Genomic DNA, 14736 nt, shown 5'->3' with positions numbered 1-14736 from the left:
TTACTTCCAGTACTTATAAAGACATTTTATAGGGTCCTGTAGGAAAGGTCGGAGCCTGTAATTAATATGTGATAGTCATCAGCAGTCTCTCATATTTGCAATGTTTGCAGGCCAAACACTACAAATCCAAAGCAGTGACAGAAACAACCAAAATCAGTCACCCAGGGAGGAAGCACAGGAGCTTATTGGGGTGGTATCTCTTCCCTCTCAGCTTACAGGCTACAGCAGGCTCCATTCCATCAGGGACGTGGGAGCTGGCTGGTGGTTATATAGTAAGAGGTGGACAAGGGAGCCGGCAAGGACTGACAGTAAAGCTATAGAATCTGGGGACTTCCCTGGTAACCTGGTGGATAAGAATCTGCCTGCTAGTGCAGGAGACATGGGTTCGATACCTGGCCCAGGAAGATCCCACATGCCTCAGAGCAACTCAGCCTGTGTACCACAACTACTGAAGTCTGTGCACCTAGAGCCCATGCTCTGCAACCAGAGAAGCCACTACAGTGAGAAGCCCATGCACTGCAATGAAAAGTAGCCTCAATGGCCACAACTAGAGAAAGTGTGTGCACAGCAACGAAGACCCAGCACACACACACACACACAAAGATATGGAATCTAAGTTCTTTAGACAAGTCCTTACTTGGAAATGACAACGCCAGGTCCTCTCACTGTCTACCAGGTAACTCAGAGCCATGTCCACTAATACTGTAGCCATCCTCCAGGAGTATCATCTAACTCTGCTCAAGGTAGAAGATAACTAGCACTTTGGTCTCCACTCACAGCTCCTGAACGTTCCCCTCCACTGCCTGGGCTATGACAGGGGTGCAGGTGTTCTTTGAAGCCCCTGTTACTGCTTCTAGCCCTAGACTCAAGCTGGGCCAGGCCAGCAGAGTGCCTGACCTCCATTCAAAGCAGATGTTAGTCAAACTGATGTAACATATATGCATAGGCATTTTGATAGCTTATTTTCCGAAATAAAAGGTGATTTCATGGAACCTGTTATATGGCTTCTAAACACAGCTAGAAAAAAAACAACTTTAAAATGCAGGAAAGCTTTACTTTTTCCTGGGAAACTTTACTTTTTAATTTTAAAAGGCAATAGAGTATGACATTGCTTTGATTAGAGATCTCCTTGAAAAAAAAAGAACTGACCATGTCTCCATCTTTCATAATAAATGCAACATTGAGAAAACTCAGTTTTGCTTGCAAGGGGACATGCTCATTCTTTTCAAATGTTACCCAAGCCTTTGCAGTCTTAACTGAGAACTGTCTGATATTCTAAGGGGGAAGATAGAGGTCAGGGACATTCATGAATTTCCATGGCTTCAGTTTCTTTTTTGCTTTGATGAATTCTCCAATCTCTATCCTGAGACTATATCTGGCTCCTGAACTCAAGTTCCACATACATAACTATTAACAGACATCTTTCTTTTGTGTGTGTGTGATGTGGAGCATTTTTATAGGCTTTATTGAAATTTTTTACAGTGTCACTTTTGTTTTATGTTTTGGTTTTTTTGGCCACATGTAGGCATGTGAGATCTTAGCTCCCCAACCAGGGGTAAAAACTGCACCCCCTGCATTAGAAGGTGAAGTCTTAACCACTGGAGCACTAAAGAAGTCCCCAGGCATCTTTCTTGGTTTTCCCAAACCATCGCATCCTTAACACTAACAAACTGAACTCATTATTCCTCACAAAACCTACTCTTTCTTCTCTTCTCCATCCTCAGCAGATGGCACCCCTCCTCCTGAGTTGTCCCAGCCAGACACCCACTGTCATCCTCAATTCTTCACTCTCTCAACTCTTCCACTCCATCCACTCACCCAGTGCAGACCACAGAAACTTCATTCTCCTTGTCACCATCCATCCTATTCAAGCCATCATCATTTCTAGCTAGGACCCCATATCAGCCTACTAACTAAGCTTCCTGATTCTTGTCTCATTGCCTTATGACCTACCTTCAAAGTATAGCCAGAGAGACTGAGAAAACAAACCTGATTTTACCTTCCTTGATTAAATCATCTCAGTGCCTCTTCAATGAATTCAAGATCAAGCACAAATTTTGTACTAGGACTTATTATGTTCATGGGTCTGGGAGAGCAAAAATCCACTTTGCTAGATAACTAGTTACTAGAGTAAAATGATCCAAGTGCCCATTCAAAGTCTCTAGTTAGTACTATGTCTTGTGTGCCTGCTCAGTTTTGTCTCACTCTTTGTGACTCCATGGACTGTAGCCTACCAGGCTCCTCTGTCCATGGGATTTCCCTGGTGAGAATGTTGGAATGGGTTGCCATTTTCTCCTTCAGGGGATCTTTCTGACCCAGGGATCAAACCCTGGGTCAGAGACTCCTGAACTGGCAGGTGAGTCTTTGCCACTGTGCCACCTAAAGTAGAAAATAATAAACAACAGGAATAACAGTGTGTAATTGTTAACTCAAGTGAGTGATAGGGCATTTTTGTTCCTGAGGATGTGGTTTGGGGTTATTGTGGTTGATATATGATGGCTTAATCCTAAGGAGCAAAGATATGGTGTCCAGAAGGCAGCATGCCCACTAAAATGACTTTTCAAGGCCAAGGAACAGAAACCACTCAAGAATTTCCAGCCATTCCTGTGGTATTGATGACAATGGTTCAGATAGATTTGCAAAATCTAGAAGGCCTGAGTTGAGAATAAAAATGCCTGAAAGAATACTTAGGAATAAATCTACCTAAGGAAACAAAAGACCTATGTATAGAAAACTATAAAACTCTGATGAAAGAAATCAAAGATAACACAAATAGATGGAGAAATATACCATGTTCATGGATTGGAAGAATCAATATAGTGAAAATGAGTATACTACCCAAAGCAATCTATAGATTCAATGCAATCCCTATCAAGCTACCAAAGGTATTTTTCAGAGAACTAGAACAAATAATTTCACAATTTGTATGGAAATACAAAAAACCTTGAATAGCCAAAGCAATCTTGAGAAAGAAGAATGGAACTGGAGGAATCAACCTGCCTGACTTCAGGCTCTACTACAAAGCTACAGTCATCAAGAGAGCATGGTACTGGCACAAGGACAGAAATATAGATAAATGGAACAAAATAGAAAGACCAGAGATAAATCCATGCACCTATGAACACCTAATCTTTGACAAAGGAGGCAAGAATATACAATGGAGAAAAGACAGTCTCTTTAATAAGTGCTGCTGGGAAAACTGGTCAACCAGAAGGCAATGGCACCCCACTCCAGTACTCTTGCCTGGAAAATCCCATGGATGGAGGGGCCTGGTAGGCTGCAGTCCATGGGGTCGCTAAGAGTTGGACACGACTGAGCAACTTCACTTTCACTTTTCACTTTCATGCATTGGAGAAGGAAATGGCAACCCACTCCAGTGTTCTTGCCTGGAGAATCCCAGGGACGGGTAAGCCTGGTGGGCTGCCATCTATGGGGTCGCACAGAGTTGAACACAACTGAAGTGACTTAGCAATTGGCAGAAAACTTTCTAACACCATATATAAAAATAAACTCAAAATGGATTAAAGATCTAAACGTAAGACCAGAAACTGTAAAACTCCTAGAGGAAAACATAGGCAAAACACTCTCCGACATAAATCACAGCAGGATCCTCTATGACCCACCTCTCAGAGTAATAGAAATAAAAGCAAAAATAAACAAATGGGACCTAATTAAACTTAAAAGATTTTGCACAACGAAGGAAACTATAAGCAAGGTGAAAAGACAGCTTTCAGAATGGGAGAAAATAATAACAAACGAAGTAACTGACAAAGAATTAATCTCAAAAATATACAAGCAACTCCTGCAGCTCAATGTCATAAAAATAAATGACCCAATCAAAAAATGGGCCAAAGAACTAAGCAGACATTTCTCCAAAGAAGACATACAGATGGCTAACAAACACATGAAAAGATGCTCAACATCACTCATTATCAGAGAAATGCAAATCAAAACCACAATGAGGTACCATCTGATGCTGGTCAGAATGGCTGCTTTCAAAAAATCTACATACAATAAATGCTGGAGAGGGTGTGGAGAAAAGGGAACCCTCTTACACTGTTGGTGGGAATGCAAACTAGTATAGCCACTATGGAGAACAGTGTGGAGACTCCTTAAAAAACTGGAAATAGAACTGCCATACAACCCAGCAATCCCACTGCTGGGCATACACACTGACCGAGGAAACCAGAATTGAAAGAGACACATGTACCCCAATGTTCATCGCAGCACTGTTTATAATAGCCAGGACATGGAAGCAACCTAGATATCCATTGGCAGACAAATGGATAAGAAAGCTGTGGTATATATACACAATGGACTATTACTCAGCTATTTAAAAAAATGCATTTGAATCAGTTCTAATGAGGTAGATTAAACTGGAGCCTATTATACAGAGTGAAGTAAGTCAGAAAGAAAAACAGCAATACAGTATATTAACGCATATATATGGAATTTAGAAAGATGGTAACGATGACCCTGTATGTGAGACAGCAAAAGAGACACAGATATAAAGAACAGACTTTTGGTCTCTTTGGAGAAGGCAAGGGTGGGATGATTTGAGAGAACAGCATTGAAACATGTATATTATCACATGTGAAATAGATCGCCAGTCCAGGCCTGATGCATGAGACAGGGTGCTCAGGGCTGGTACACTGGGATGACCCTGAGGGATGGGATGGAGAGGGAGGTGGGAGGGGGGTTCAGGATGGGGAGGGAGGTGGGAGGGGGGTTCAGGATGGGGAGGGAGGTGGGAAGGGGGTTCAGGATGGGGAACACATGTACACCCATGGCTGATTCATGTCAGTGTATAGAAAAAACCACAATAATATTGTAATTAGCCTCCAATTAAAATAAATAAATTAATTTAAAAAAAGATGCCTGAAGGATAAACATGGAAAATGGTGAAGAAAAAGCAAGGACATCCTACTGTATAGCACACGGAACTCTGCTCAATGCCATGTGGCATCGTGGATGGGAGGGGGGTCTGGGGGAGAATACATACATGTATACATATGGCTGAGTCCCTGTGCTGTCCACCTGAAACTATCACAACATTGTTAATCAGCTATATTCCAATACAAAATAAAAAGTTGAAAAAGCAAAGACAGAGACAAACGCCTTTCTTCCTGAAAAGAACTAATCTCTGGTGTATGGTGTGACTTTCTGTTACCCAAACGAGTCATGTTTCTAAGAAAGGTTGTTTCCCACTGTGGCTATTCACTTCTGAAATGCCCACCCAATATCTGCTCAAATTAAGTGATTCATTCAGGACACATCAGATAATCACAAGCAATATTTTTCTAGATGTTTTGTTTGGGACAGGAATTTCCTTCAGCACCTTCAGCCCAGCTGACTTCAGTTTCCAGGCAAGTGTTGAAGCAGCTTAACTTTTACCTGGCTTAGTTGTCAATCTGTCTCTCTCATTCTCAGAAAAATTATCATGGAAGAGAAGAAAGTTTTGACAGTCTGTTAACATGAAATCGTAATACTCATTGTTTTTGCTTATTCTGATTTGATTCTGGTGAGTTAGAAGTTAACTCCTGGCTTCTGGAGGAGAAGGGGATGACAGAGGATGAGATGGCTGGATGGCATCACCGACATGATGGACATGAGTTTGAGCAAACTCCGGGAGTTGGTGATGGACAGGGACGCCTGCTGTGCTGCAGTCCGTGGGGTCACAAAGAGTCGGACACAACTGAGTGACTGAACTGGACTGGGCTTCCCTGGTGGCTCAGTGGTGAAGAATCCATCTGCAAATGCAAGAGACATGGGTTCGATCCCTCATCTGGGAGGACCCCACATGCCTCAGAGCAACTAAGTCAATGTGCCACAACTATTGAATCTGTGCTTTAAAGCCTGGGAGCTGCAACTGTTGAGCCCACGTGCTGCAACTACTGAAGCCCACGCTCTAGGGTCTGTGCTCCAAAGCAAAAGAAGCCACTGCAAGCTCATTCTATACATCTGCATCTCCATTCTTGCCCTGCAAATAGGTTCATCTATATCATTTTTTCTAGATTCCATATATATGTGTTAACATACGGTATTTGTTTCTCTCTTTCTGACTTACCTCACTCTGTATAAGTTGCTATAGAACACAGGGAGCTCAGCTCGGTGCTCTGTGATGACCTAGAGGGGTGGGATGGGGGAGGGGAGCAGCTGGGCACCTCAGCTGTAAAGAATCTGCCTGCAGTGCAGGAGCCACTGGAGATGTGGGTTTGATCCCTGGGTCGGGAAGATCCCTTGAAGCGGGGCAAGGCAACCTACTCCAGTATTCTGGACTGCAGCATCCCATGGACAGAGGAGCCTGGTGGCTATAGTCCATGGGGTCGCAAAGAGTCAGACATGACTGAAGCGACTTAGCATGCATATATACATACACACACACATACACACACACACACACACACTTATGGCTGATTCACAATGTTGTATGGCAGAAACCAACACAACATTGTAAACCAGTTTTCCTCCAATTAAAAAGTAAATAAAAAACAAGAAGTCACTGCAATGAGAAGCTCACATACCTCAACTAGAGAGTAGACCCTGTTTGCCGCAACTAGAGAAAGCTCACAAGCAGCAATTAAGACCCAGTGCAGCCAAAAATAAAATATAAAAAAAGAAACTGTGCATTGGAAGCATTTTAGGAGGCCCACAGATATAAGAATATGGACATATTATTAAATCTCACCAATAATATACTCAGCACGATTTAGCTTTTTTCTGGGAGTGGTACTAATCGACATGTATTACAATACTTTGTAGATTTTCTTGGTGGTCTATTTGGGATCCAGCATGCATATTTTGATCTAAATTGTTGTGGAAATTATTTATAACTTCTTCCTATATGCCCCTGAAACACCAAGAGTCAAGCAGACATCTGAGCTACAAACAGATAAGGATATGAACATGCAAAAGGGTGAAGCACTTGCTCAGGGTTACACAGCTGGTGAGCAGAAGGATTAGATTAAAACTCTGGTCTTCAGACTCCCAGTTCAGAAACCTTTCTACTAATCAATACACCGAAATTTTCCATAGCAAGAGTAGAAATATCTCTGATTATCTGGGAGTGCTCAGAAAATCTGCTCTAAAAGTATGGATGCCATCAAGATTAATATCTGTGGGTAGCATTTAGCTATCAAGTATATCGCCTGGGCTTCCCAGGTGTGGTTAGTGGTAAAGAACCCACCTAAGAATGCAGGAGACATAATGAGACTTGGCTTTGATCCCTGAGTCAGGAAGATCCTCTGGAGAAGGAAATGGAAACCCACACCAGTATTCTTGCCTGGAGAATCCCCATGGACAGAAGAGCTTGGCAGACTACAGTCCATAGGGTAGCCAAGAGTTGGACACAACTGAATAGACTTAGCATACACACATATAGCTTGAGTCAGTGCTTATTTTTTGAGCTTATGACCCATACATGCATCTATACTTAGATATCTTGTAGGAATCTCAGTATTAATATGTCCCAAATGACACTCTAACTTGCTTGTCTTCTAGTATTCCTCATCTCTATAAAGAACATTTAACATTCATTTATGTGTTTGTGACAAAAACATGGCAGTCAATTCTGATACCTTATTGATATCTCCAGTGGATTATGCCTCCTAACATTATCCAAGTCTTTGTACATCTCTGTCTCCACTGTCATGGGTCATGGCCTAATCCAAACTACCGTTATTTATCATCCGCATGACTCTACTCATTGGTCTCCTGCATGCATGTATCATGTCTTTTCTCTAGGATGGTCTTTATGAAATTCAACTAACTCTTATTCTGTGACATCTCTGCCTATATGTCTCGAGTGCACTTGGATGAAATTCACTAACACTATCCATCAGGCCTCTTCCAACAACACAAGAGAAGACTCTACACATGGACATCACCAGATGGTCAACACTGAAATCAGACTGATTATATTCTCTGCAGCAAAAGATGGAGAACCTCTATACAGTCAACAAAAAACAAGACCAGGAGCTGACTGTGGCTCAGATCATGAACTCCTTATTGCCAAATTCAGACTGAAATTGAAGGAAACAGGGAAAACCGCTAGACCATTCAGGTATGACCTCAGTCAAATCCCTTATGATTATACAGTGGAAGTGAGAAATAGATTTAAGGGCCTAGATCTGATAGATAGAGTGCCTGATGAACTATGGAATGAGGTTCGTGACATTGTACAGGAGACAGGGATCAAGACCATCCCCATGGAAAAGAAATGCAAAAAAGCAAAATGGCTGTCTGGGGAGGCCTTACAAATAGCTGTGAAAAGAAGAAAAGCGAAAAGCCAAGGAGAAAAGGAAAGATATAAGCATCTGAATGCAGAGTTTCAAAGAATAGCAAGAAGAGATAAGAAAGCCTTCTTCAGCAATCAATGCAAAGAAATAGAGGAAAAGAACAGACTGGGAAAGACTAGAGATCTCTTCAAGAAAATTAGAGATACCAAGGGAACGTTTCATGCAAAGACGGGCTCGATAAAGGACAGAGATGGTATGGACCTAAAAGAAGCAGAAGATATTAAGAAGAGATGGCAAGAATACACGGAAGAACTGTACAAAAAGGATCTTGACGACCCGGATAATCATGATGGTGTGATCACTTACCTAGAGCCAGACATCTTGGAATGTGAAGTCAAGTGGGCCTTAGAAAGCATCACTATAAACAAAGCTAGTGGAGGTGATGGAATTCCAGTGGAGCTATTTCAAATCCTAAAAGATGACGCTGTGAAAGTGCTGCACTCAATATGCCAGCAAATTTGGAAAACTCAGCAGTGGCCACAGGACTGGAAAAGGTCAGTTTTCATTCCAATCCCAAAGAAAGGCAATGCCAAAGAATGCTCAAACTACCGCACAATTGCACTCCTCTTACACGCTAGTGAAGCAATGCTCAAAATTCTCCAAGCCAGACTTCAGCAATACATGAACCGTGAACTTCCTGATGTTGAAGCTAGTTTTAGAAAAGGCAGAGGAACCAGAGATCAAATTGCCAACATTTGCTGGATCATGGAAAAAGCAAGAGAGTTCCCGAAAAACATCTATTTCTGCTTTATTGACTATGCCAAAGCCTTTGACTGTGTGGATCACAATAAACTGTGGAAAATCCTGAAAGATATGGGAATACCAGATCAGCTAACCTGCCTCTTGAGAAATCTGTATGCAGGTGAGGAAGCAACAGTTAGAACTGGACATGGAACAACAGACTGGTTGCAAATAGGAAAAGCAGTATATCAAGGCTGTATATTGTCACCCTGCTTATTTAACTTATATGCAGAGTACATCATGACAAACGCTGGACTAGAAGAAACACAAGCTGGAATCAAGATTGCCAGGAGAAATATCAATAACCTCAGATATGCAGATGACACCACCCTTATGGCAGAAAGTGAAGAGGAACTAAAAAGCCTCTTGATGAAAGTAAAAGAGGAGAGTGAAAAAGTTGGCTTAAAGCTCAACATTCAGAAAACGAAGATCATGGCATCTGGTCCCATCACTCCATGGGAAATAGATGGGGGAACAGTGGAAACAGTGTCAGACTTTATTTTGGGGGCTCTAAAATCACTGCAGATGGTGACTGCAGCCATGAAATTAAAAGACGCTTACTCCTTGGAAGAAAAGTTATGACCAACCTAGATAGTATATTGAAAAGCAGAGACATTACTTTGCCAACAAATGTCTGTCTAGTCAAGGCTATGGTTTTTCCAGTAGTCATGTATGGATGTGAGAGTTGGACTGTGAAGAAGGCTGAGCGCTGAAGAACTGATGTTTTTGAACTGTGGTGTTGGAGAAGACTCTTGAGAGTGCCTTGGACTGCAAGGAGATCCAACCAGTCCATTCTGAAGGAGATCAACCCTGGGATTTCTTTGGAAGGAATGATGCTAAAGCTGAAGCTCCAGTACTTTGGCCACCTCATGCAAAGAGTTGACTCATTGGAGAAGACTTTGATGCTGGGAGGGATTGGGGGCACGGGAAGAAGAGGACGACAGAGGATGAGATGGCTGGATGGCATCACTGACTCGATGGACGCGACTCTGTGTGAACTCTGGGAGTTGGTGATGGACAGGGAGGCTTGGTGTGTTGCAATTCATGGGGTCGCAAACAGTCAGACGTGACTGAGCGACTGAACTGAACTGACCCATCAGGCCATTCGATCTGGTCTTGCCTCTCCTACTCTGCCTTGCAGACCTTCCACAACTCCTCCAATCACTGTTCTTCTCTCAACTTTTCACCCCAGGACCCTCACACCTGTTGTTTCATTTACATTTAATGTTTTCTCCACCTCCACCCCTTCTTCATCCTTTAGGTCTTAGATTAAACTCTACTTCCTTAAGAAAACTGTCTGTGACCTTTCTCCTCCCATCTGCACACTCCAGATTTCACCTAGGAATTCTTTTGTTAAACATGACCACAGCATCCTCTGCTCTACTTGCATAACTTTTTGCCACAATTGTTCTCATATGATAATGTGTGTGATGACTTGCTTAATGTCTCTTCCTATATGCGTGCGTGCATGCTAAGTCAATAGAGTTGTGTCAGACTCTGAGATCCTATGGATCATAGCCCACCAGTCTCCTCTGCCACCTAGGAATCTCCTCTCTCTATATATACATTTCATCAATAGAGGATTTGGATATGAAATATATACATTATTGATATTATGTATAAAGTAAATAACTAATGAGAACCCACTGTATGGCTTACGGAACACTACTCAGTGCTCTCTGGTGATCTAACTGGGAAGAAAATCCAAAAAAGGGGGATATATGTATAACTGAGTCACTATGCTATACAGCAAAAACTAACACAACATTATAAAGCAACTATACTCCAATAAAAATTAATTTAAAAATAAATAACATTAAAAAAGTAAATTTCATCCAAATAGGGATTGTGCCTGGCACAGTATCAAACCCAGGGATCGAACCCAGATGTTCCACATTGCAGGTAGATTCTTTACCATCTGAGCCACCAGGGAAGCCTGGTTCAGTGTACATGCTTAGTAAATATTCATGGATCATACTGACATTTCACCGAACACTTATTTTATGCCAGACTTGTTTTACTAGAAGATACTTATTTTATGCAAGATATTTCACTAACCTATCCCATTTAATTCTTCCTTATGACCCTATGTGAATATACTCTCACTCTCATTTTGCAGATGAAGAAACTGAGACTTAAGGAGTTTAACTCATAACTAAAGGACATGGCTGAGCTCAGATTCAAACCCAGCCCTGTTTGACACCAAAGCATATGCTTTTAACCTTCAGATCATGCTAAGAGTCAATCTCTGCTTTGCTGGTTTTATAATGAAAATAGTGTTCACTGCTACAATGCTCAACGTTCGAAACAAAAACAGTCATCTGAGTGGCCAAGAGCATAAGATGGCCACTCAGAGATCAAACCAGGTGCTCCGGCTGGGATGGGGTGGGAGGTGGGTGGGATGTTCAAGAGGGAGGGGACATATGTATAACTATGGCTGATTCATGTTGGTGCATGGCAGAAACCAACACAATATTGTAAAGCAATTATTCTCTAATTAAAAATGAATTAAACAAAATGAACAAAAAAATGATACAAAAAACCCAACCTGGAGCAGCAATATAAGTATTAAATAAAATAGAATCCAAGGCACAAGGCATTTCATGGGATAAAGATCTTACTTTATGTTGATAAAAGGCATACTTCCCAATAGAGCTATATTTATTGTATTTTATACACCAAAAGATATCATACATATATATATATATATATACACACAAATATGTATATTATACACACACACAGGGCTTCCTAGGTGGCACTAGGGGTAAAGAACCTGCCTGCCAATGTAGGAGATGGAACGGAAGCGGGTTTGATCCCTGGGTTGGGAAGATCCCCTGGAGTAGGAAATGGCAACCCATTCCAGTATTCTTGCCTGGAGAATCCCATGGACAGAGGAGCCAGGTGGGCTACAGTCCATAGGGTAGAAAAGAGTCAGATAAAACAAAAATGACTTAGCATGCATGCGTGCACACACACACACACACATATACATTAAAATGTTCTTGGAAAAAAATTGATAAAGCTATAGTCATAGTAGAATGACTAAACTATAAACTCAGCAAAATATCTACTGATAATTTTTCAGTTGAAGAGTAAATAAAAACTAGTGACAGACAACTTAGAAAACACTAAAATTGAATTTTGTATAATTTTTATGTACTACAAAATACTTTTCTTTTGATTTTTTCAATCATTTAATAAAGGTAAACTGCTACTGCTAAGTCACTTCAGTCGTGTCTGACTCTGTGGGACCCCATAGACAGCAGCCCACCAGGCTCCCCTGTCCCTGGGATTCTCCAAGCAAGAACATTGGAGTGGGCTGCCATTTCCTTCTCCAATGTATGAAAGTGAAAAGTGAAAGTGAAGTCACTCAGTCGTGTCCGACTCTTGGCAACCCCATGGACTGCAGCCTACCAGGCTCCTCTGTCCATGGGATTTTCCAGGCAAGAGCACTGGAGTGGGGTGCCATTGCCTTCTCTAAAGGTAAAAGTCACTGTTAATTCATAGTCAATAAAGAAAAGAAGCAGTTGTATTTGGCCTTTGGGCCACAGTTTGCTAATACCTAAAGGATTTTCCCCTTACTTTAAGGGGAATTTGTCTGATATCAGAAATATTTTTTTCTGTTCCTTCCTTGATTATCAAAAATGTTTTTAATGAATAAAGATGTCTAAAAGTATAATTAATGAACAATGTTCTAGATGGCTTAGACAATGCAATGACAGAAGAAAAGAAACAGGGATATTAATATAATGGAAAAGACAACTTATTATTATTTGTTGCTTGGAAAACAAACAGTGTATTTATCTTAAAAATCACATTTCCTAGCTTAGACTACTAAAAAGACCTAGAAACTGTCATCAGTGCAGCTGAAATAAGCCTCTGACTAGATGGCGGCCTCAAACACTGTTTATCACTGAAAAGAATGAAGAATTCTTGGAGAAATCAGATGTGGGCAGGAAATGTATTAGCTACAAGAATGGTAGTCACAAGAGACCACGGGATTTTGGCAAGAGGAGTCAGAAACTAATCTGAAGAAATTGCCACTGGCCAAAGCTGGCATGGTTTGAAGCTTCATAAGGATATTAAAAAGTATTAATCATCACAATAAGGATTAATAATGGGTTTCAATCTATAAGTCTGAATCAAGAATTTAACCTACGTCTCTTGTAAAACCTATACCTCAATTAATCAAATAGCTGATGAGTGAAAGTTGGTCCTTTCAGATGTTTTCCAGCTAATAATAAATGAAGATAGAGTGATAGAGAATAGAATAGAATGTAACTATTTTACAGTCCTAATAAAAGCAAATTGATGAATCAAGACAGCGGTCATCATGATTGATAGAGTCCATAAACATTATGTACCTCCTGATGGAAGTACATCATCTAAACATTGATTTTAAAAACAAAAAACATGAGAAAACCTTTCAGTTCTAATGACCAATTTCCAGGAAACACAAGGAGAAAAGGAACATGACAACCCAGAGAACACAGCAAAATCTAATCTATAGAAAACTTCTCGTTCAAATAAAATAACAATAAAATTTTCAAAGTAAGGAAAAATGAAAGATGAAGGGGGTCAAAAAATTTACAGACATAAAACCAACCATAATATATGAATCTTACTTGGATCTTGATTGAAGCAAAGAGATTCTAATAGCGTTACAAGAAAACTGGAGAAATGTGAACCCTGGGTGGATATTTGAAAATAATTATTGTTGACTTTCCTCTTAGAGATGATAATGATATTATGGTTGCGTGTGTGCAAAGTCGCTACAATTGTGTTCGACTCTTATGTTGGACTGTAGCCTGCCAGGCTCCTCTGTCCATGGGATTCTCCAGGCAAGAATACTGGAGTGTGTTGACATTTCGTCCTCCAGATGTTATGGTTACGCATTTCAAAAACGAGTTCTATATAGAGGTACCCAGTGAAAAATTTTCAGATGAAGCAATGCACTGTCTAGAATTTGCTTCAAAAGAATCTCCATGGAGTGGGGAATTTGAGTGAAACAGAAGTGTTTACATACCTATTTAAAATTGTTAAACTTGGGTAATGGGTAGAGCAGCCTCATTACACAGTTCTCTTCACTTTTCTATTTATATTTGATAATTTCCCTGATAAAATTTTTAAAAATTAAAAAGGAATGAAAGCTCATGGCTATCAAAAATTCACTTATTCCCTGGTTTTTGTACTTTTATCTGCAGTTCTAAAGTTTCTTAAAACTTTCTTAAGTGAGTTTTGCATTTCAAGTGAAGTTCAGTTCAGTTCAGTCGCTCAGTCGTGTCTGACTCTTTGCAACCCCATGAATCGCAGCACCCCAGGCCTCCCTGTCCATCACCATCTCCCGGAGTTCACTCAGACTCACGTCCATCGAGTCAGTGATGCCATCCAGCCATCTCATCCTTTGTCGTCCCCTTCTTCTCCTGCCCCCAATCCCTCCCAGCATCAGAGTCTTTTCCAATGAGTCAGGGGAACCATACAAAGGGAGAATTAGAATGGACCTGGGTAGAAACATCAAGTTAGAAAGAGTGAGCAGAGATAAGGAGTCTCCAGAAATCTGGTGAAAGTGTTAGTCACTCAATTGTGTTTGACTCTTTATGACCCTATGCATTGTAGCCCAGCAGGCTCTTTCATCCAGGGAATTCTCCAGGCAAGAACTGGAGTGGGTCACCTTCTCCAGGGGATCTTCTGGACC

General features: G+C 41.0%; 1 protein-coding gene across 5 annotated transcripts in view; it reads right to left on the bottom strand.

Moving 5' to 3' along the window:
• Window positions 1–14736, bottom strand: part of ADRA1A (adrenoceptor alpha 1A) — a 116037-nt gene that overhangs the window by 19793 nt on the left and 81508 nt on the right. The window contains exon 3 of one of the 5 annotated variants that reach the window (XM_069575950.1): window positions 4835–5750. The exons of the other annotated variants lie outside the window; for them this stretch is intronic. Within the exon in view, the coding sequence (XP_069432051.1) occupies window positions 5527–5750 (224 nt within the window). The 3' untranslated portion in view covers window positions 4835–5526. Of the gene's footprint in view, window positions 1–4834; window positions 5751–14736 lie in introns of those variants that run through there. 5 annotated transcript variants of the gene reach the window in all.

Source organism: Ovis canadensis, chromosome 2, assembly GCF_042477335.2.
Source record: "Ovis canadensis isolate MfBH-ARS-UI-01 breed Bighorn chromosome 2, ARS-UI_OviCan_v2, whole genome shotgun sequence".
Classification (NCBI taxonomy): Eukaryota; Metazoa; Chordata; class Mammalia; order Artiodactyla; family Bovidae; genus Ovis; species Ovis canadensis.
Note: the sequence above shows the minus strand (reverse complement) of the source record. Positions and strands in the feature narration are given on the sequence as shown.